Raw genomic sequence first — 20,197 nt, 5'->3', positions numbered from 1 at the left:
TCTGTACATACCTTGAAAAAAGCGGCCACTTTCCAGTGACCCACCAAAGAGACTTCATTCTGTACAAAACCAAGCAGACAACTCTGTTGCCACCTTCTCTGCTGCTTGCTCCCCACCTGTCCTGCCAACTCATTTGAATAGCCTGTTATGAAGGGTTTTGCAGGAAGTTTGCCTGGCAAAGTACAGTTTAACCACACCAGTTCTTTGTTACAGACTGAGTTATTTTAGATATCTTGTGCTGCTGACATCTCTTCCTTAAGAATAGATTGGTAAACTTCACTCCTGCTTACATTTGAAAAGTAAGTGTGGCAGGAAGAATGGGCTGTTGGGATTAGATGTGGAAATCCAGGTTTTAATCCCTATTCAGCCATGAAACTTGTTGGGTGGTCTTGCTTGTCACTGTTTCTTGGCCTCTACCCTGTTTGCTGTGAAGATTCTAAGACTTCAGTGGCTCTGTTCCCTTTTCATTTTGTGGAAAAGGAATGTATGTTTTCCCAAAATGGGTCTGAGTAGGCTGGTACAGTCTGGAAGGTTTTACTCAGGGAAGTAAAAAAGCCCCGTAATGTGACTGGTTTTGGGTGGGAAGGAGGTGTCTGCTCTGAAGATTTTTCTCCTGACCTAGTGTAGGGAGTGGGTTGTATGTATAGAACTTGCAGTATCTTAAATGTTTTACTCTCGCTGCTCATAATGGTGCCTGAGGGTAGGCTGGAAGGACTGGACTGTTAAGCCCAAGATTCCTATTAGTCTTGCAAACTCTGCAATGCTATTTGCCTTTTACTTTCAAAATGCAAATTTACCATTCTTCCAGCTTCTGGAGGGAATAAGTCAAGCAATATTCGTATTTAGTTTAGCAGATTGAAGTGATTAACCTATGGCTGTTCTACAAAAGTCCTACAAAACAAGAGCTTAGGAATGGCTGCCTTGTAGCATTTATTCTTCTAGAGCAAGTTCATTCTCTTAATGTATACACAGATTTGGCATTAAGTGACCAGACTGTAATGCATACTTGTAATTGTGATATGGAAGAAAATCCTGAAGATTGTATTTCAGTGCACTGTGTATTTAGCCAGTGAAGGTTAGTTACAGGGAAACAGTCCATGACCTTAAGCAAGCTCTTCACTTTCATTCTGAACTTTACTTTCCTCTCCTGTGACTGCTGGTCCTTTCTTTTGAAACACAGATGCAGATAATGTTTGGGAAAGGCTTGCAAAAAGATCTGGGCAATTATTTCCTAGACATCCTTAAACTGAGTTCTGATGGAGGACAAAAATAAGAATTCATAGGGTGTACATTCTGGTCAGCCTCAGTTCTCAGTTTTCAAATTCTCTTCTCCCCCCCCCCCCCGCCCCTTTCTTCTGTGTCTCTTGCAGGTGGAGGAGGGAACCGAAAGGGAAAGAGTAAAAAATGGCGACAAATGCTGCAGTTTCCACACATCAGCCAGTGTGAAGATCTTCGGCATACATTGGGTGAGGAGCACACCTGTGATGATGTATTCAGTGCTACCTGGATGGGGGTGGGGGGTGGGGCTAGATGTAAAGGAAGAAACCTTGAGTACTTGCCACAAGATCTTGTTTTGTTTGTTCCTTTGTGAGCTGTGATTGTTCATATGCACGCCTGATTTCTTTGGATATCATTGTGATACTGTTGCTCTTCCATGCTGGGAATCTTTTGTAAGTATATCACCTTCTGTCATGTGCTACTTCATTCTACCATGTCCTGCTGGCAAACTTATGAGAAGTTGTAGTCCACTGGTAGAATGAATATTTTGCATGTATTACATCGTACCTTTCTAACAAGGCTGAGAAAAGCCTCCGCTTGTTATTTTGGAGATCATCTACCAGTTGGAGTAGATGGTATTGGTCTTATCTGACTTTGTATAAGATAGGAGTAGTTTAAGTTTCAAACTCTCTGAGTCACAGACTTTAAATGCTTTTGAGCCACAAGATGCCTTCAACCCTTGCCCATACTTTAAGCATGCATTGTTCTATTATTCAACTAAAACAATGCTAACGTTAATGTAATGTCACAGCTAATTAGAATGGAGCTTTGTGAGCCTCTGTGCTGGCTGTAAGTCTTTTGAAACCCATTAGATAAAGGAAAAGTCTTAGGAGGGGGTGGATTGTTATGCCCCCCCCCATTTCCTGGATGAAGCCTGTGAGGCTTGGGTGGGAAGGTTCCATAGGCTAGGTCTAACTTTTGCAAGATAACTGTGAATACATAAAAAGGGGAAACAGTGGCTGACCTCTTTGCCTTTTTTCCTTTCTGTTTTAAGCTTATGTTTCTTTTTGAGTGAGCCTGTTCTTTTTCCACTCTGTGCTGTTCACACCTCTCAGTAGTCTGGAAGCTGGTAATGCTTTTTCACACTGTGCACACCTCTTAAGCAACTGCTTCTGTCCCCTCCATATTTTTTTAGCAGTCTCATCCCTCTTCTCTTCCTTGCATGCTTCCTAAGTTACTTCTCTCTCTCTCTCTCCCTCTCCCTCCTGTGAGTGGTGCCTGTAGCCCAAGTGGCTACAGAGGGGAGGAATTGCCCTGTTTTCCAGCATCTTGGGGAAGATGTCAGGAGCTACAAAATACATGGGCATTTTTGTTGACCCAAGAGTTGTCAGCAGTCAAAAACATGTAGAATTCAAGCCATAGCTTGGCCATCCTTAATAAAAAGGTATCTTCAGATGTCTAGTAATACCCATCTTCTCTTGTCAATGCACTTGACCTCATCTGAAGCAGTTGATTTTTCTGTTCCCCAAATATGCCTGAGTATTTTTCACTCATACTCACCTAGTTATCAGTGCTTAGAAATAGCTGCTTTCTAGGTCTTTTGAGATCCCCTCATTTTCATCTCTGGTTATGCTAACTAAGGCTGATGGGAGTTGTAGATCAAAACATCTGAAGGCCTACAAGTTGCCCAGCTCTGCTTTAGAACCTGCATTCCTTCACCTGCACATAGGCCTGCTTACCAATCCTCACCTTGTATTCTGATTAACTCTTCACCTCTAATAATAATTATCTTACTGAAAATATAGTGGGCAGTTGAGTGACATCAAGGGAAAATCAAACTATTTCATGGTGAAATCATGCAGCTATCTAGCCTAAGCTTAATTTCTAAATTGTACTTGCAGCAGTTTCTTCTCATGAACTAGCTAGGGTCTCTTTTGCTGACATACACGAGCCCAAGGATCTATCAAGATGAAAAATATTCACAGCCCTTCACCCTAGACCTTCCCTTTTAAGGCAGTGACAATAAAAGAACTTTTGAGATGACAAGCTTATACAAAAAGTCTCAAGAGACAGAGAAATTTTAGATGCTTCCAAGACTTCCTCAGCTAGGCCTCCCTTAGAACCTTTGCTCTTATTAAGTGCATGGTGGATGTGCAGGCACCCTCTATCAAGATGAAAAATATTCACAGCCCTTCACCCTAGACCTTCCCTTTTAAGGCAGTGACAATAAAAGAACTTTTGAGATGACAAGCTTATACAAAAAGTCTCAAGAGACAGAGAAATTTTAGATGCTTCCAAGACTTCCTCAGCTAGGCCTCCCTTAGAACCTTTGCTCTTATTAAGTGCATGGTGGATGTGCAGGCACCCTCACGGATGACAAAGGAGATTCTTTTTCCCTGGATAGTATGCCTTGATACTGAAGTTGTGTGTGTAAGGAAGCCTTTTACACATGACTAGAATTCTACTGCTTGTGCAGTAAACCCAGATTTAGTCATTGCAAATTGCATAGAGAGCCTTATCACAGAAAGTAATAAATAAGTAAATATTTTGTCAGATTTATTCCAGTGGTGGTGTACCTTTTCCTGGAATTACGATTTTACAGAATTTTCTAATGTAATCACTGTGTGAAGGAAGAGCTAGAAATACCGGCAACTTAGATGAGCAGAGCAGGCTAAATGTTGGCTTGGCTTATGAGCAAGCTCTTATTTGTGGTTGCTACCATCTCCCCTCTTCATAGAGGATTTACGAGAGAGGACTTCTCATTTGTGCGGCCTATGAAGTAGGTAATAAATGATAGGTGTCCCTGCTGGTGTTCAACGGAGAAATCCTATTGTCTCGTACCTGCTTGAAAATAGCAGTTAGCATGGGAATCCTGGAATAGGGACCTTTGTTGTGCAGAGGTCTTGCTTCCCAGAGGCTTGGGGATTAGTTGGCTTATGGATTTATGGAGGATGTTCTTTTGAGGCTGAAGTAAGAAAGGTGAGTGATGTGGCACAGGTTTTGACCAGTATTCAAGACTAGCATCCTGTGTTGACATAACTAGGCTTTAAGCAGAAAAATGTTACTCAATTGAAGGCGAGAAGTTCATTACATTTAAATGTAATGCTTTGCTGTTCATTTCCCCCATGCTGACTCCTGTTTGCGAAAGAGACATACTGAATGTTAGATTCTACATTCAGTCTAACTTCTTAGGAAGCTTCTATGTAGAGATGCCAACCAGTGGTCTGTCTGGTGTAACATGATCCGTTCTACATTGGCAGAGGCTCTCCAGGGTTTCAGGCAAGGGGTTAAGTCTGTTCTTAACATGTTAACATGACCCTTCAGCTCAGCATTCAGTTCACTTTCTGCTCCAATCCTGTGTATATATATGGTCCTAAATGTGGACTAAGCTAGGGTTTCCAGATGCTACCCACAACAATGCCCAGGCTTTCTTCTTGAGTGGTTTCACTTCATTATTCCTTCCAATGTGCATTACCCTGTGTTTGATGGAAGAGAGAAATTCACTGTTGGTGCTCTGCCAGTATTTCAGTGCTGACTCTTCAAACTCAGATATTTCCTGAACAGCCTAACCATATGACCTTTCAAAATTTAGAGTATCAGCCTGACTTAATTTGGATGACATCTTTTCTGTTACCATCTTTGCTACTGTAATTGTTCCTATGATCTCCCTGTCCTGTGAAGTATCTCTTCTACTGCCATCTGTTTAAAATGCCCAGTTTCAGCTTGCAAGAATCTGCTGTTGACACAGTTACTGCAGTCTTGGTCACTGTCTTTAGTTTGTATGCATGATGCACAAGCTAACACTGTGATGTTCAAGGGAAACAGACACTTGTAAGGATGTGTGCAATGACCTTCTGGTTGGCCAAGACATGCTGTGTATCTTAAAGAACTGACAGTTGCATTGTGGGATGTGTGAAGTCTCTATGGCCATACTTTCTCTTATAAGCAAGTGGAGAGCTGGAAGAAATCTAGGATTCCCCCTCTTCTGGCAGCTCTTTTATTTCTGTTTGTTAATTCCCCTGTGCCCCATCATGGAGCTCTTGGGGCAGCCCCGCCAATCTAGTGCAAAACTTATGCCTCTGGAGGAAGAGTTCCTCTGTGGCAGTGGCATTGGTGCAGTGAAGCATCTTGTAATCTTCCAGGCTGTGAACCTTCACCTTCCCTCACTCAGTGCTCACATTTCCTGTTAGAAAAAGGAAATGGTGCCGCTTGCATATGGCCTCTTTCTCCTCCCCCACCTCTTTCTGGCTTGGCGTTGTTTTCTTTGAGTGTATTCACAAATCAGGAAACCACAGTTTCCTTAGAGAAACTGCTGCACCGAAAAGCCGAGTATTTACAACATACTCCATAAGAGAGTTGGGGTGGGGTGATTTACAGAAGAGAGGCTTCCTGGGAAATGATGACTAAACTGATTCCGGCAAGGTGGGTGGAGCTGTGAGGTATGACCTTACGTTCATTAGATATTTGGGATACTACGGAAAATAAGGGTCACAAACAGTATTAGGATTCCTCTTCAAATATTTCATCAAAAAAACATTAAATGTTTAGAAAACTGTGACAATGCCAGCAACCTGTGGTGGTTGTTCTTGAATTAGGTTGCTCCTTCTTTCCTCAGGATCTGTGGCTGCCCCATGACACTGTTGGGGCCGAATTGTCCCGTTTGGCTTCGGTTCTTGATGCTCGATCCTGGATCAAAAGTTATAATTACTCATGAAATGGAAATGGTAGTGGGTGATGCAGTTGCGGGAATCAACTCCTGTTCAGTCAAATTTCGTTTTGACCTGTTTTTTGTTTTCATTTGGTGATGCAAAATAAAGCACATCTTTGCTTAGTAGAACAGATGATGTAAATATTGACAGTTGGATTAAAAGGGTAAAGCACTGATAGAAAACTTCTCTACACAAAGCATTTATTGTACTCCTGGTTGTTTAGACAAAACCATGACCCTCTAGTTTCACTTCTGTTTTTTTAGAGTATCAACATGTAAAAGAAAACTATTTTTCTACTTGTGTGATTGAGTTTTTCTGCTATAGTGCAATGCCTCCAAGAGGATATGTAGTAAAAAGAAAAAAACAACAGGAATGGCAAGCTCTTTGTGTAGATTTATGGATCTCAGTTTCATGAGAAACCCCAAGGTAGAAATAGCAAATTAACAGCTCATCCAAACAAACTGGATCACAAAATGAATGTTTTGACCCTGCTAATTCTCAGATAAAATCTAAGTTGAAATGGTGATAAGTTGGAGCTTGAGAGTGGGGGAACTCTGAGGTTCCCAAAGGCAGGGTAGCAAAGGGATAGAGGCATAATTGGGAGAAGAGGAATGATGGCTGGTTTTCTTCTTACTAAGATATAAACCCCCTCTGTTTCAGCCCAAATCCTTGATCCAGGCCTGTCTTGTAATTCAGGGGAGAACTGCAGAGGGGCTGTTCACCTTACTATTCAATCCCTGTCCCTGGACCACTTGAAACCCTTTCTCACCACCATTGTGATTTTACTGCCTCTGTAATTCTCAGACCACATCCTGGGCACATCTGTGTGGCACAAGAAATTAAAAATCAGAAGCTTCCATGAACTTGAAGTATTCACCAATGGATGATGCTGCCTACTGTATCTCAGTGTGGTGTCCCTGCTTTGGCCTTGCTGACCTTCCCTCTGCTAAGAGGACAAGTTATTCCTCTTCTTGTATTATTTGGATCGTGCAGCTACAACTAATGCAGCAGAATCCTCTCTTCTGAGGAGGCTGCCCTGTTGCCTCTCTTGCTTCTGCATGACTCACTGATCTGGCATGTATCCCAAGTGGAAGGGCGCAGGCCTTGAGCAGTGACTTCTGCAAAGACCTTGGCAACACAATTTAATAAGAGAGCTAAATGTCATTCTTCTCTTCCCCGTGCCCTCCAATTATGGCAGGCTTTAGAAAGAGGTTGTCCTTGAGACTAAATAGGAAAAAGAATAAAACCTCTAGTGTACAAATGTCAGGTTGAGGGCAGAAAAGCAAGCAATAAAAGATTAATCTCATTGTGGGGAGCTGACTTGTTGGACTTGTAATTTTACCACTGATAGAGGTAGGTTGGAGTGCCTGCATTGTAACAGCTAAAGAAACTATGAAAAGAGGAAAGCCTCAAGCTGATATTTAATAAGATTCCTCCTCTTTTAAGGACATGTTAACTATCCTGTTGCATTAAAAAATGCTTCCTTGGGAGCAAGCAGTGAATTAAGCTAATTTTCTCCTTTTTTTTCCTCTCCTCTTGCTCTCTTCCTTGTAAAGAAAGCTTTCTTGAAATGCTGCTTGAGAGAGTATGTAGGCATTGCTGCCTGCTGTAAAGAGATTCTTAGATCCCACAGGGCTTACCAAACTCCTTGCTCGAACACTTCACTCTTCATTTCTTAATGCAGATGTAGCCACGAATGTTCCAAAGTGCTGGGTGACTTGTTAAACAGAACCAAATATTTCTGCCAAGAGAGCTCTTAATCTTAAAGGTGTGGCAGAAGGGTCTTGCACCTGGAAATTAAAATATTAAAATGAAGATGAAGCAACACAGAGGTTCCCTGCTCAAGATAGTAGCATTTTTAGAGCAAAAATAAAAGGTTCTGGACTCTGCATTGAGTTCAGAATCTTTCAGTGAAGTAAAACCCACTGAATTATCTGGAAGATGGTGTTAGTGTCCTTCTTCCTTCAGTCTTCCCTGATTTTGGTACAGGTTAGGAGATATCATACTTGCTTTCTTTCCAGAGCGAGACTACCACAGTTTGTGTGAGAAGCAGCCCATTGGCCGCCTGCTGTTCCGTCAGTTTTGTGAAACACGAGTTGAGCTTATGCGCTGTGTCAAATTCCTGGATGCTGTGGTAAGCACAACTGCATGAGAACCACCTCCTCGGGTTATGCACGGGTGGTAGTTAACTTCAGCTTTTGGATTAGGGGATCTCATAAAGCTGAGTGCACAGCCTGAATACTTTCCTGTTATTTGTATTTTACTCAGAGCATGATCTCACATTCTCTTTACTGTTCTTAGCTGCTTTGAGCACCATTCCAAAAAAAAAAAAAAGATGGAGAATAAATAAAATTGGGAGGGTTTCTTGGTCTAGAAATATTTTAAATGAAATAAAAATTATGTTTTATACCTAAGGGTGTAATCCTATTCATATTTAGACAGGAAAAAGGCCTACAACAACCAGCCTGCAGGGCCATGGGGCATGCTGGGAGTTGTAGGCCTTTTTTCTGCCCAGTGAGTCTGCTTTAAATGTCTTAAATAGACTGTGATATTGAATTCTGGACTGTGATATTGAACTCTCCCACACTCAAATATTTAAAAAGAAACTGGACAGCAGCCTGAGTGGCATGGTGTAAATTGGTGAGCTGCAAGAGCAGAGGTTGGACCCGATGGCCTTCATGGCCCCTTCTAACTCTACTATTCTATGATTCTGCGCTTCTCCAGAAAGAAAACTGAGGCAGATGAGGGATTTCTCTGACACCCCTAGTCTACCCAAAAAGTGCTTGGCTTGGATAGTTTCTCATCTTTTTTGTTTTGATTGAAGTATAGGTCTCTAGAATAAGTTACTTAGTATTGCTTTCTTCTTATTCTGTATAGGCAGAGTATGACGTGACCCCTGATGAGAAACGGAAAGAGTATGGGCAGTGCCTGATTGAGACCTATCTGAACCCTAAGGTGAGATCCTTCTCAGTTTGCAAAACAAAGGAACCGAATGGCTCACTGCAGGGTGCTGTTCTGATGGGATGCACTATTGATTCAAAGCAGTGGTCTTGGTGAGAGCAGCAGGTGCCCTGGTGCATGGACCTGAACATTGCTGAACTGGAGGAAGCATCTCTGCCTAGGCCTTGTGTCAGCACTTGGCAGAAACCCAAAGGGCCCATTAGGACTGACTCCAGGATTGTTTAATGTGTGTGTGCTACAAATGTTAAGGGCCTGGAGTTGAAAGGAAAAATGCTGGGTTGGGCAGGTGCCTTTTCCTTTTTTTCACCCCAGGGCCCCTGGACTCTGCCCCCAACACAGCCATGCTGTGCTAAGAGCAAGAAGACCTTGGCAGCTGCAGCTGCCCATTCCAGAGCTTCTTGCATTGCCAGGCCCTTAAAGAAACAAAGACAAGGAGTTGTGCCGGTGTGGCTACCTCTCTGAAGTGCTCCCTGGCAGGCCTTGGTTGGCTCTCTTTCAAGAGAGTGATGCTGATAGAAGTCCTGGGCGGCTGCAACGACCTTTCCCTGCTGCTAGTCTCGGTCACCTGGTAACGTGCTGAGGGCCCCACTGGAGTACCTAGACCACCTTCATGCTTGACCATGCTGGTTCACAGAACCTGCACAATGGCAGTTCGCCTGTGTGACCCTGACCCTTTGTCCTCAGAGTGTGGACCATGTGCCTGAAGTGCCCCCGGAGCTAGTAAATCTGTGTTCTGAGCGACTGGAGCAGGAACCGAGTAAAGAGCTCTTTAAGGAATCTACCAAGTGAGTGGGGGGATTGGGAGAAATTTGTTTCGCAACATTCACATTCTCCAGGACCGTAGTCAGCGATCACTTAACACGGCCTAACTTTGTGGTTCATCCAGTTCATGTGTAGTTGGATGATTTGTCCCCAGCAGGTTTTGGATTTGGAATAGATATTTATTTCCCAGTGGGTGGCATATATGCAAAAGGCAGCATATGCAATGATCCCTGGTGACTTAATCCTCTCTTGATGGCGGGTGGAGATATTTCAAAGCAAGATGCCTTCTTTTGACTTGTATTTTTGGGAAGAGTGTACCTGGAGTGCTGGTCTGAGGGCACATGATGTGACAGCCTTTGCTGAAGCTAAGCAGGTCTGCATCTGGTCAGTGTCTGGATGAGAGACTGCTTGGGATGCCATAGAAATGCCACTGTGATTTGGATGGATGAAAAGCAGAATATATGTTAAAAAGTAAGAAGGACCTATGTTTCAAATTTCTTACTTTACCTTGGTGGCAAATATTCGTGCATACTGTTTGGATGGGTACAGGCAAAGGTTGTGTTTCCTCTTGCCACTGATCATACTGCTTGCACTTGAAGCTCTGGCAGCACTGAATGGAGGCTTCTTCAAAGCAAGCATTTGAACAGAGGTGGACCGAAGATAGACTGAGGTTTACCAGTAGATGTCTGGGAGATTTGCAGAAGATCTGCAAGAGTTTGAGTCACAGCAGCAGTAACAGAATTCCCCCTCCTAAATTCACCTCTGTGATGGATGAAAATGAAGATGGGGGAGAGCCAGGAATGGATTTCTGTGTGACAGGGCCATAAACTAAGTTCTGAATTCCTGGGCTGAGTTATGTACTCAGATGTATCCTTGTTTCTGAGGCTGCATGTCATCCCCTCATTCCCCTGCCATTTGGAGCCAGTATTTTGTGTCAGGATCCAATTTGTGGATTTGGGGTCTGCTACACACATGTGTGCATGCTGGATATCTTCTCACCCACAACCTAGAGTGTACACTCCATCTGTGCTTTTCATCCTGTCTCATTGGCCGATATAATTTAGATTTTTGGTCCCAAATCTTGCTACTGTGACTGTGCAAAAAACTGGTGGGAACAAAGAGGCTCTGCTGTGGAGCTCTGCTCTCTCTGGCAGACACTGAAAAAGGAAGTCACCCTCATATTCCTTCATGTATTGCGCTCCAGACTGAATGTTGTGTTCCTGGGCTCTCCCCTAATGCCTGCCTTCCTTGGCACTGCCATGACCACATGACCTTCAGAGAGCTGAAGAGTTTCAAGCTTGATGTTCATTCCGCCTTTTGTCAGAGAAGCCTCAGGCTGTGCCCTCTTTATTCCCTTGCCTAGGAAGGCCTCACCTGCTCTGATAGACTCTGCTTCCTTCCCTAGGCTCATCCATGACTATCTTAGCATGGCGCCTTTTGCCGACTACCTTGACAGTATTTTCTTCAACCGCTTCCTGCAGTGGAAATATTTGGAAAGGTAACCCCACTTTGCTATTGGCTTAGTGGTATAGGTAGCTCTACTTTACGGGGCCTGGAGACTTTATACATGATATACAGGGTATGTTTCATGCCTGTAACACTTCTGTCTATCATGTGACAGGAAAGATCCTGGCTCACGGGTGAGTCCCGAGGACAGAACGGAAAGGAGACCTCCTCAGGATGTGTTCTGGCTTTGCAATCTTTAGCTTAGCCTTGAAATGTGCTGAGGAGTCTTGATCCCGGCTTTATTCCAGTTGATCAAGCTCATATATGTATAATGTGACTTGCACAAATTGCAGAGCAAAACTGCTTCCGTTCTGTGGGTGCCTGGGGATCAGGAGAACTGTCATTTTTTTTTTAATGGATGGCTTGAAGTTCACTCTCTTTTCCTCCTTTTGGTTTTTAGGCAGCATGTGACCAAGAACACTTTCCGCCAGTATCGTGTACTGGGAAAGGGAGGCTTTGGAGAGGTATGTAACCTGAACAACCCTGAGGAAACAACTGCCTTGGCTGCTTTCAAGAGCCTGTGGCATAGGATTGTTGTTTATTTCAGAATAAGAGCCCTATAACAAGCGATTCCTGGTTACCCAAGAAGCTCTTGCCCAGGAGTACTTTTCTGAACCTTGAGTGGTGTCCTGCCTACAGTTGTGTTCAGCATTTTGAAGCTGTTTCCTTGCTGCTTCCCAAGTTTCTCACACAGAGAGTGCTTTATAATGCAGGCAGTTGCTAGGGCTGCAAAACCAGAAGTGATATCTTGAACCATACAGTTTTTGTTTGCTTCTGAGCTCTTGGTTTGCCACATTCTTCTTTGCATGGCAATAGAGCTGTGAACCAGGTTTTCCAGTGAAAGCCAAGGCTCCCACACACAGTGTATAGCGATAACCATTTTGTCTATAAGGTGCTTTTGTACCTTCAAGGCATCAGTGTAAAGTAATGCTTTCAAGATCCAGAAAGCCTATTAACTGGTACAGAGCTGGTAGAAATCCCATGACCTGTAATAATTTTTACTTCTTCCTTCAAGGTGTGCGCTTGCCAGGTGCGGGCCACCGGGAAGATGTATGCCTGCAAGAAGCTGGAGAAGAAGAGGATAAAAAAGCGGAAAGGTGAAGCCATGGCCTTGAATGAGAAGCAGATACTGGAGAAAGTGAACAGTAGGTTTGTAGTAAGTACATAGGAATTGCTTTACTTCTGCACTAGGAATAATGCAGGGCGCACTGCAACGTTGGCTCTCGCCTGCCTTGGTGAAACTATGTCTTTGCCCCATTCTGTGGGGCTACAACGGGAGGATAAGGTTGCTGGGATTTCCCATTCTGGGCCTTAATCCTACAGGTCTGTATTTATAGGGTAGTACTAGACTCTGTAGGGGATCCTGTGACAACAAATACAATTTTCAATTGCCAGAAAACAGTGGGGGTAGGGGGAAGGTCCAGAGAATTATGTAAAGCATTATGCACACCGTGGCTCCTCCCCCATATCCTTCTAAGGCAGGGATGGCGGATGAGCAGCCCTCCAGATGACAATGGGCTGGAACTCCCATAATTCCTCACCTTTAGTGTTGCTGGGCAAAGCTGATGGGAGCTGCAGTTCAGCATGATTTGGAGGGTCGCATGTTCCCCACCCCTGTTCATATTTATCCATGGCCATTGATGTGCCAGCTGTGCTTCTCCTTGGTTTCATCCCACGCTGCTACTAGAACATTTGACAACAAGGGCCATATGGGCAAGACCAGTGGTGCTGACTTTCCCACTCAATCCTTGCACTCATTTCCTAGCCAGGCAAGAAATGGGTGGCCAGGACCTGCACAACTGACCATTCTGGCATAATACTGGGCTTCCAAACATCACTTTTACAGTATACCCAGCAATGAAGGACTCAGAAGTAGTTGGGATGGCAAGATAGAGTCCACTACCTGGTTCGAGGGTGTTTTTTTAAATTTATTTATTGCAGGGAAACTGAGTAAATGCTGCTTTCTCTAGTGACTGAAAGGTACCTGAAGCAGCTATAACTTTCATTGAGTTTTTTTAACCTAAAGCAGGGGTAGCAACATGAAACACATGAGCCACATAGGGTTCCTTAGAGCACCCCCTGCCATCCCCTGAAATTCAGGGGATGCCCCCCAAAATTATACCATTTTGGAGGACCAGATAAATTTGGCTTCTGGAATGCCTGCAGACCATCAAATGGGTCAACATTATTTTGCAGACAAGCTAATTCTAACCCTTTGGGTAGTCCATGGCAGCTCTACCATGGGTACCGTTTCTATTTTTCTTTCTTAAATTCCTACCACCAGAGTTTTGGCACCTGTAGGGGGATTGGCATGGTCTCCACACCTGAAGTTGCCAGCCCCTTTCTAAAAATTAGAAAAGTATTTATGGGGAGCCCGCTCTCTACAACTTGATTTCTCAACAAGGTCCAGTGGGCCTAAGAGAAGGCGTCGTCTGGGTACTTAGTGTGTACAGAGTATTGTGTTGCTGTTACAGTGCTAGGGGATTCTTTGCAGCTGGGAAAGATCTGATTGGCTGGACATTCTGGTGAGTGCGAAGCACTTGTCCTGCATGTGTCATGAACTGTGTTCAAATACTGGCACAGTTCTGACAGTACTGAAAGCCACACTGGACTCTGCTTTGCGTTGGTGCTCTGACAGTTGTGTTCTCAGGCTTCTTCTGTTCCTCTCTGTATTTGCAGTTCTGCATCACATCCAACCCCTTCTCTTTTGCTCCTCCTTCCTCCACTCCTCTTAGCTCCTCCCCACAACCGAATGTGAATTTAAGCTTGACAGCTCACTCTTTCTGTACATGATACACACACAGAGCTTCAGCTACAGTCTGAGTGGCCTCTTGCTTTGTGTGTGTCCCTTCTGCCTTGTGCATACGTGCAGCTCTTTTAAAGGTCAGCACAGTGTTGTAAGGAGGTACCGTACTGCATGAGGCTATGCTGGTGCTTTTCTAGGGGTTGACTGGCCTGCTTGTCCTGTAGGTGAGCTTGGCCTATGCATACGAAACAAAAGATGCCCTGTGCTTGGTCCTGACGCTCATGAACGGCGGGGACCTGAAGTTCCACATCTACCACATGGGCGAAGCAGGCTTTGAGGAGCCCCGGGCAGTTTTCTATGCTGCTGAAATCTGCTGTGGCTTGGAGGACCTCCACAATGAGAGGATAGTGTACAGGTGAGAATGGAGCTTTCTTCTGGGGTTCTGGCTAGGATCCTGATAGCCAGGACTTGTGCAATGCCTTAAGTGCTGCTCCCAAACTGCACAATTACTGGTCAGAAGTTGAAGAAAGTCTGGTGCTTTTCATTTCTCAGATTCAAGGGAGTAGGGAAAATCATGGGATCAACATGGCTGATCTGGGCTAGGAAAATGCCCTGCCTGACAAATGGCCGAGGGATGCAAAATATGGCTTGTACCTTCACAAGAAGCAGGGGGACCTGAAGTGCGGGGAGTTCTCTTGGTTTTTCCAAATCTTAAGGTTATCTGATGTTCCTTATGTGGTAGTCCTGAAGAAAAAAGCCCAGTTAGGTTTGGATCTTAACAAATCTTACCTTCTTTTCTAGGGACCTGAAGCCAGAGAATATCTTGCTGGATGACCATGGTGAGTTAAATGTGTCTCCTAAATGCTCATCAGCAATTTGATACATCTCAATTTTTATTAAATATTTTGTTCTGGGTTGAGGGGAGCCTCCAAACCGGACACTCACATAACTCACTTTCCTTTGATAAGGTCACATCCGCATTTCTGACCTGGGGCTTGCTGTTTATGTTCCGGAGGGACAGACGATAAAAGGCCGAGTGGGAACAGTTGGCTATATGGGTGAGTATATAGGAAGTGCCCTGATGAGGCCATGAAGCGCATCAGAACCAGGACAGGGTGAAGGCAATCTTTGGGCAAAGCTTGTGGGTTGGAATAGAAGCTGATGCTAGTGCAATGGACAGGGAATCCAATAAGAAGGAAACTCAAATTAGGGTTAACACATTGAAAAGAAGTGAAAGTATACATCAAGCTAAGAAACTGCATTTGTCTTTGTTACTATACATCCTACTTCATTTGCTTCTATTTTGACAATATCTTATTTTATCCAAAAAGTTCCCCCCTCCTGAAGTACGTTAGGGTCCCAAGCACATTCTGAGGTGTTAGGCAGAGGTGAAGTAATGGCTTATAAAGCAAACTAATATTTCTTAAACAAATGAGGACATAGCTTGGTCTGTTCCAAGCCAGAGAAGCTCGGGCAGCTGCTGAGAAGGTGTGGGATGAGCAATTTTCCCATGCCCAAAGGAAAACAATTTCGTTTTTGCCCTTTTCTTGGAAACATCAGATAGTCAATCCTGAGATGAATTGAATTCATTAGAATTGGCAAAAGTAAGTGTTGTTCGATTTGCTTTTGATGGACAGTGGCACATTCTATGCCAACAATATCCATGTTCCACTGGTTGTGATTAGATATTTAGATGAAGCAAATTCACCTCTCTTCCCAAACTTGTATTTTGGTAGACATTCTAATGAACATGGACTCTATTTGTGCTGTTTGAGTAAAAGTGGAAAATGCAGGTTTTATGAGACATTGACAAATGGACAATCTTTTTAAAAGAGAGCATGTTCACACAGGTCTGCAGGATGAGTTGGCTCCTCCTTCTGGCCCATCTTTGAAGCCTAGCTGGGACGGGTGGAAGGTGTCAAGCGCTCCCTCTGCTTCCTCCTGCTTTTTCCTTAAACAGTGGCATTTGCCCGGTTAACACAAGGCTGGGAAACCAGCAACAGTCTAACCATGGGATATTAGGTTCATAGGAAGCTGCCCTGAACTAACACAAACGATTGATCTATCTAAATCAGTATTATTTACACTGGCTTGCATTAGTGCTTTCATCAGGCAGGAGACTTTCCCAGCTTTTCTGGGAGATGCTGGGGTGGAGTCTGGTACTTCTGGCATGCGAAGTATGTGCTCCACCACTGATCTAAAACCTTTCCCCCAAAACCCAGTTCTGTGTATTAGATGTGCATTCCTGTTTGCATGGTTCTTTTCGCAGCTCCTGAAGTGGTGAAGAATGAGCGGTACACATTCAGCCCTGACTGGTGGGCCTTAGGATGCCTGCTGTATGAAATGATTGAGGGCCAGTCCCCATTCCAGCAACGCAAGAAGAAGATCAAGCGTGAAGAAGTGGAGCGGCTAGTGAAGGAAGTGCAAGAGGAGTATTCTGAGAAGTTCTCACCCGCTTCACGCTCTCTCTGTTCCATGGTACAGAGGCTGCCTCCTTGGCCTTCAGCCAGTCGCCCTCCTTTTATCATTGCGAAGGCAGGGGGTGCTTTCTTCAGAGTGGGTTCTGGGTGCCTCAAGGAGAAAGCTGCTCCCTGGAAACCAGCTGATAGGTGGTACACCGTCCCGCAACTCTTGCTGTGCCAGTGAGGCTGGTTTTCTGTGCAGGGCCCTTTCCAAAGCCAGGAAATCAAGCTACTATACCATTACAAACCAGTTCAAGGCAATGACAGCTTCATAACTAGATTAGTATGTGGTGTGTATAGTCTAGCTGAAGTTCTGTCATAGATATCAACATTCCTATCTGCACCATAGATCTGGCATCAAGCAGATAAAGAATGCGCTTCAGTTTTTGTTGTCTCATCTTGTTAATTTATTTGCTCTCTTAGTTGTCGAGGTCTAAGGCCCTAGGAGGAGATCCTTGTGGATTGCCAGTGCTGAGGCTTTCATTTAAATGAGGGAGGCATCTTTCTCTCTGGATTGTTCATTAACCAGTAGATACACAGCAGTGATTTTAAGAATACCTTCTCCGCATTTTTAAGTAAAGCTAGAAATTGGTGGAGGAACCAAGGGCTGAATGTGAAATGACTCAATTAATGCATGTCCCACACCCACTCATAGGTCTGGTTGCACACACAACAATCTCAACCAGTGGAAAGCATGAGTGGGCTTCATTTCTCTTGCCCCAGTCAGTGTAATCCCTTTGCATACGACTTCTTTCTCTTAGTGATACTTTTGAGCTGCTAGCACCAGGCTCAGATGAGCAGTAGTTGGAAGGAAAGCTGCTTGTGTATAAGAAAGCTAGCTAGTACCTCACCATGCTATAGTCTCTCTGAATGTGATGTTAAGAATGCTTCACTCTGCAGCCATCATCCCTAGTCCCTTTTCCAGCACTCAGCTTAAGTGGCTCCATTTTGTTCCTGAGCGTACACAGTACTTGGGTTGGCAGTTCTGGGGATTTGGAGGGTGCGGCACCATTCCAGATGCCTACAGTTGACGTTTACTCCAGCAGTTTTTCTGAACCAGAAATCTAAGCTCTGCTTTGGTTTCTACCAAAAATAAAGCAAATAATTGCTCAAGTTCCGTGCTGGCTGGATGGGGCAGGTGGGGAAGAAGACAGAAGAAGCTGCCTTGCACTGGCTCAGAGCACTGCGTCGTTCAGCCCAGGGTTGCTGACTGTGACTGGCAGCAGGTTTCAAGCAGGATTCTTCCCTGGCATAACCTGCAGATGATGGAATTGCACTGGGGACCTCCAGTATGCCAAGCAGGAGTTCTGCCACTGAATCATGGCCACCCTCTGAAGCAGATTTCAGTGTATGTTCCATTTATGGACCTGGCCTGTGGGCTGTTGCCCACTGTAGGAAGAGCTGCATAGCAGTGCGGAGTCCCGTCTTTGACTTCCTGTGCTGTGTTCTAGCTCCTGTGCAAAGACCCGCTAGAACGACTGGGATGTCGAGGTGCCGGTACCCAGGAGGTGAAGGAGCACCCGCTCTTCAAGCACTTGAATTTCAAGCGGTTGGAAGCAGGGATGCTTGATCCACCATTCAAACCTGATGTGAGTTCAGAATGTGTGTCTGGTGTGTGCTTACTTGCTGAATTCAAATGTTGGAGAAAAAGCCCGTTATATAACGCACTATTCTGCATTCCACGCAGCCCCAAGCTATCTATTGCAAGGATGTGTTGGATATCGAGCAGTTCAGCACAGTCAAGGGAGTAGAACTGGAGCCCATGGACCATGACTTCTACCACAAGTTTGCAACAGGAAGTGTGCCTATTCCCTGGCAAAATGAGGTGGGTATTCTGCTGTATTCTGGGGAACCTGTGCTTTGGAAAGGAAAATAAACACTGGCTCATTTGCTTTCGCCAGAGGTTGAGTGCAAAAGGGTTCCCCTGCTGGCGAGCCGAAGTATATAGAGCTCACTTGAGGGGATCCTGTTTGTGGGGGTTCTCAGCAGGGAAACCCAGTGGTGCATTCTGTATCTTTTTCTCCCCCCTTAGATGATAGACATGGAGTGTTTCAAGGAGCTGAATGTCTTTGGTCCAGATGGAGCCGTTCCTCCTGACCTGGACTGGAAGGGGCAGCAGCCAACAGTACCCAAAAAGGGTTTACTCCAACGTCTCTTCAGCCGACAGGTAACTTGTGTGGAAAACTGTCCCTGGAGCTCAGTAGTTCAGTCAACTAACCAGCTGCATAAGTGCCCCAGATGTGAGGACCTAAGAGCCAAAGCAATTTCTCCTCTGAGTAATCCTAGGCTCTTTGTGGAGAGCTTTTACCCAGCCAGTCTCAGGTTTGTGTTCCTTGAACTTGGAACTGATTTATGTGTGGCTGGCAGAAGAGAGTCATCATTCTGGGCTTTGCAGGGTTTAAGTCCCAAACAATCTTGCTCCTTCTGGTACTACTAGTCCTGTGAGTGTGAGCAAATAAGGGAAAAGCACTCCCCCAATGCTCCAAGGTCTCTTGTCATGACTTGGCCAGACCAGCCTTTTGGAAAACTCTAAGCCAGCAATGGGAGAAGAGCTAGGAACAGTTTGGAAAATACAATCTGTTTTCTCCGGAGTGTATCCCTTTCTCTCTCATGTCCATGATTTAGAAGTATAGCTCTGTGCACCGCACTTGTGCTGGTTGCAGGATCTTTGAAGAAGAAGCACTGTTCCCCCAGCGCCAGAGGCCTGGCCCTCCTGCCAGCATCCCGTGTGCATTATCCTTGTTCATGTATGTTTACAATATTTGCACGTGGCAATGAAAGCCCATCTGAACTGGCCTCCTCCGCATTTACCTGGGCTCATCCCTTCCCAACATGGCTCGCTGGCAGAGTTGCCCCATGCTCTGCTCTGGCAGCTACCACCATAAACAGCCGTCAATGTAGGCCAGGAAAAGCCTTGCCAGGCAGCACGGCCATCTCTGGCTGGAGCTCTCACAGCATCTTTTCTCATTCCAGAGGTGAGCAACCTCTTCCTTCCCGGCTGCTCTGCTCAGGAAAAAGATTACCCAAACTCCCCTGCGGACATGACAGGACAAGGGGATGAGGACTCTGCCTCGTCAGTGCCTCCCTTTCCCTCCCACCCCTTCCCCTCCAGAAGATGCTGCTTGCGTGCATTAATCATTCCCAAGCCACTAACCCTGCTTCCTGCAAAGCATCACGAACGCCTGGCCTCCTTGGCACATACAGGCAGTGGAACCCTTTTTCAGCACATTTTTGCTCCTGCTGCCAGGCCCCCTTTTAGTGGCTTTCCTGTGAGTAAGCAGAGAGCCTTCTCTTCATCCGGCACCCCAGGACCCCAAGCACTTTCCGAGAGCTCGCTGGTGCTTCGAGTGCTTCCCGCTTTGTACAGTCAGGCCTAACCTACTGCAGATGTTCCCTGGTTCATACCTCCAGGTTGTCCACCATCTTCCAGCGGCAGTTTTGCTGGACCTGCCTAAGATCCCATCTTTGCAGTGGGTTCACTAATGAGGAGTAAGTTCCAGCTCCTTGCTCTGCGCTCTGCCACTAATGGCTACCGTCCAAAAGTTTGCATTGAAAAGGTGTGGAAAAGGCACAGCCTGGCTGTGAATGAGTTGTGTGGGAGAAATCCCAGCAGGATTCTCTCTTCAGTCATGTGGCTTGGCTGCACTATCTTGGGAGCACTCCCCCAGCAGACTAGAGTGTGTGGTGCTGGGCCAGGAGTGTATTCTTGAGCGATGGCAAGATGGGAATAGAATCCTCTGCCTGTGTTGGAATAACAACTGTACTCACTCTTTGCTTGCTGTGTGCTCCCCTTTTCCCCTTGCTTTCTTCTACCCCTCCCTCCCTCCACTTTC

General features: G+C 45.1%; 1 protein-coding gene across 2 annotated transcripts in view; it reads left to right on the top strand.

Annotated features, from left to right (window-relative positions):
- The window catches only part of GRK6 (G protein-coupled receptor kinase 6), a 34,341-nt gene that overhangs the window by 5,493 nt on the left and 8,651 nt on the right, over window positions 1-20,197 (top strand). The window contains exons 2-16 of one of the 2 annotated variants that reach the window (XM_044450963.1): window positions 1,371-1,466; window positions 7,949-8,061; window positions 8,805-8,882; window positions 9,573-9,673; window positions 11,056-11,148; window positions 11,557-11,620; window positions 12,172-12,312; window positions 14,127-14,317; window positions 14,704-14,741; window positions 14,871-14,960; window positions 16,172-16,380; window positions 17,816-17,953; window positions 18,052-18,189; window positions 18,397-18,531; window positions 19,338-20,194. In XM_044450963.1, coding sequence (XP_044306898.1) covers window positions 1,371-1,466; window positions 7,949-8,061; window positions 8,805-8,882; window positions 9,573-9,673; window positions 11,056-11,148; window positions 11,557-11,620; window positions 12,172-12,312; window positions 14,127-14,317; window positions 14,704-14,741; window positions 14,871-14,960; window positions 16,172-16,380; window positions 17,816-17,953; window positions 18,052-18,189; window positions 18,397-18,531; window positions 19,338-19,343 — 1,631 coding nt within the window. In that variant the 3' untranslated portion in view covers window positions 19,344-20,194. Of the gene's footprint in view, window positions 1-1,370; window positions 1,467-7,948; window positions 8,062-8,804; window positions 8,883-9,572; window positions 9,674-11,055; window positions 11,149-11,556; window positions 11,621-12,171; window positions 12,313-14,126; window positions 14,318-14,703; window positions 14,742-14,870; window positions 14,961-16,171; window positions 16,381-17,815; window positions 17,954-18,051; window positions 18,190-18,396; window positions 18,532-19,337; window positions 20,195-20,197 lie in introns of those variants that run through there. The other variant, XM_044450962.1, reaches the window with a different exon arrangement.

Source organism: Varanus komodoensis, unplaced genomic scaffold (assembly GCF_004798865.1).
Source record: "Varanus komodoensis strain SLA01 unplaced genomic scaffold, ASM479886v1 scaffold6_1, whole genome shotgun sequence".
Lineage (NCBI taxonomy): Eukaryota > Metazoa > Chordata > Lepidosauria > Squamata > Varanidae > Varanus > Varanus komodoensis.
The sequence above is the reverse complement of the archived record's forward strand: the minus strand, read 5'-3'. Positions and strand labels throughout refer to the sequence as shown.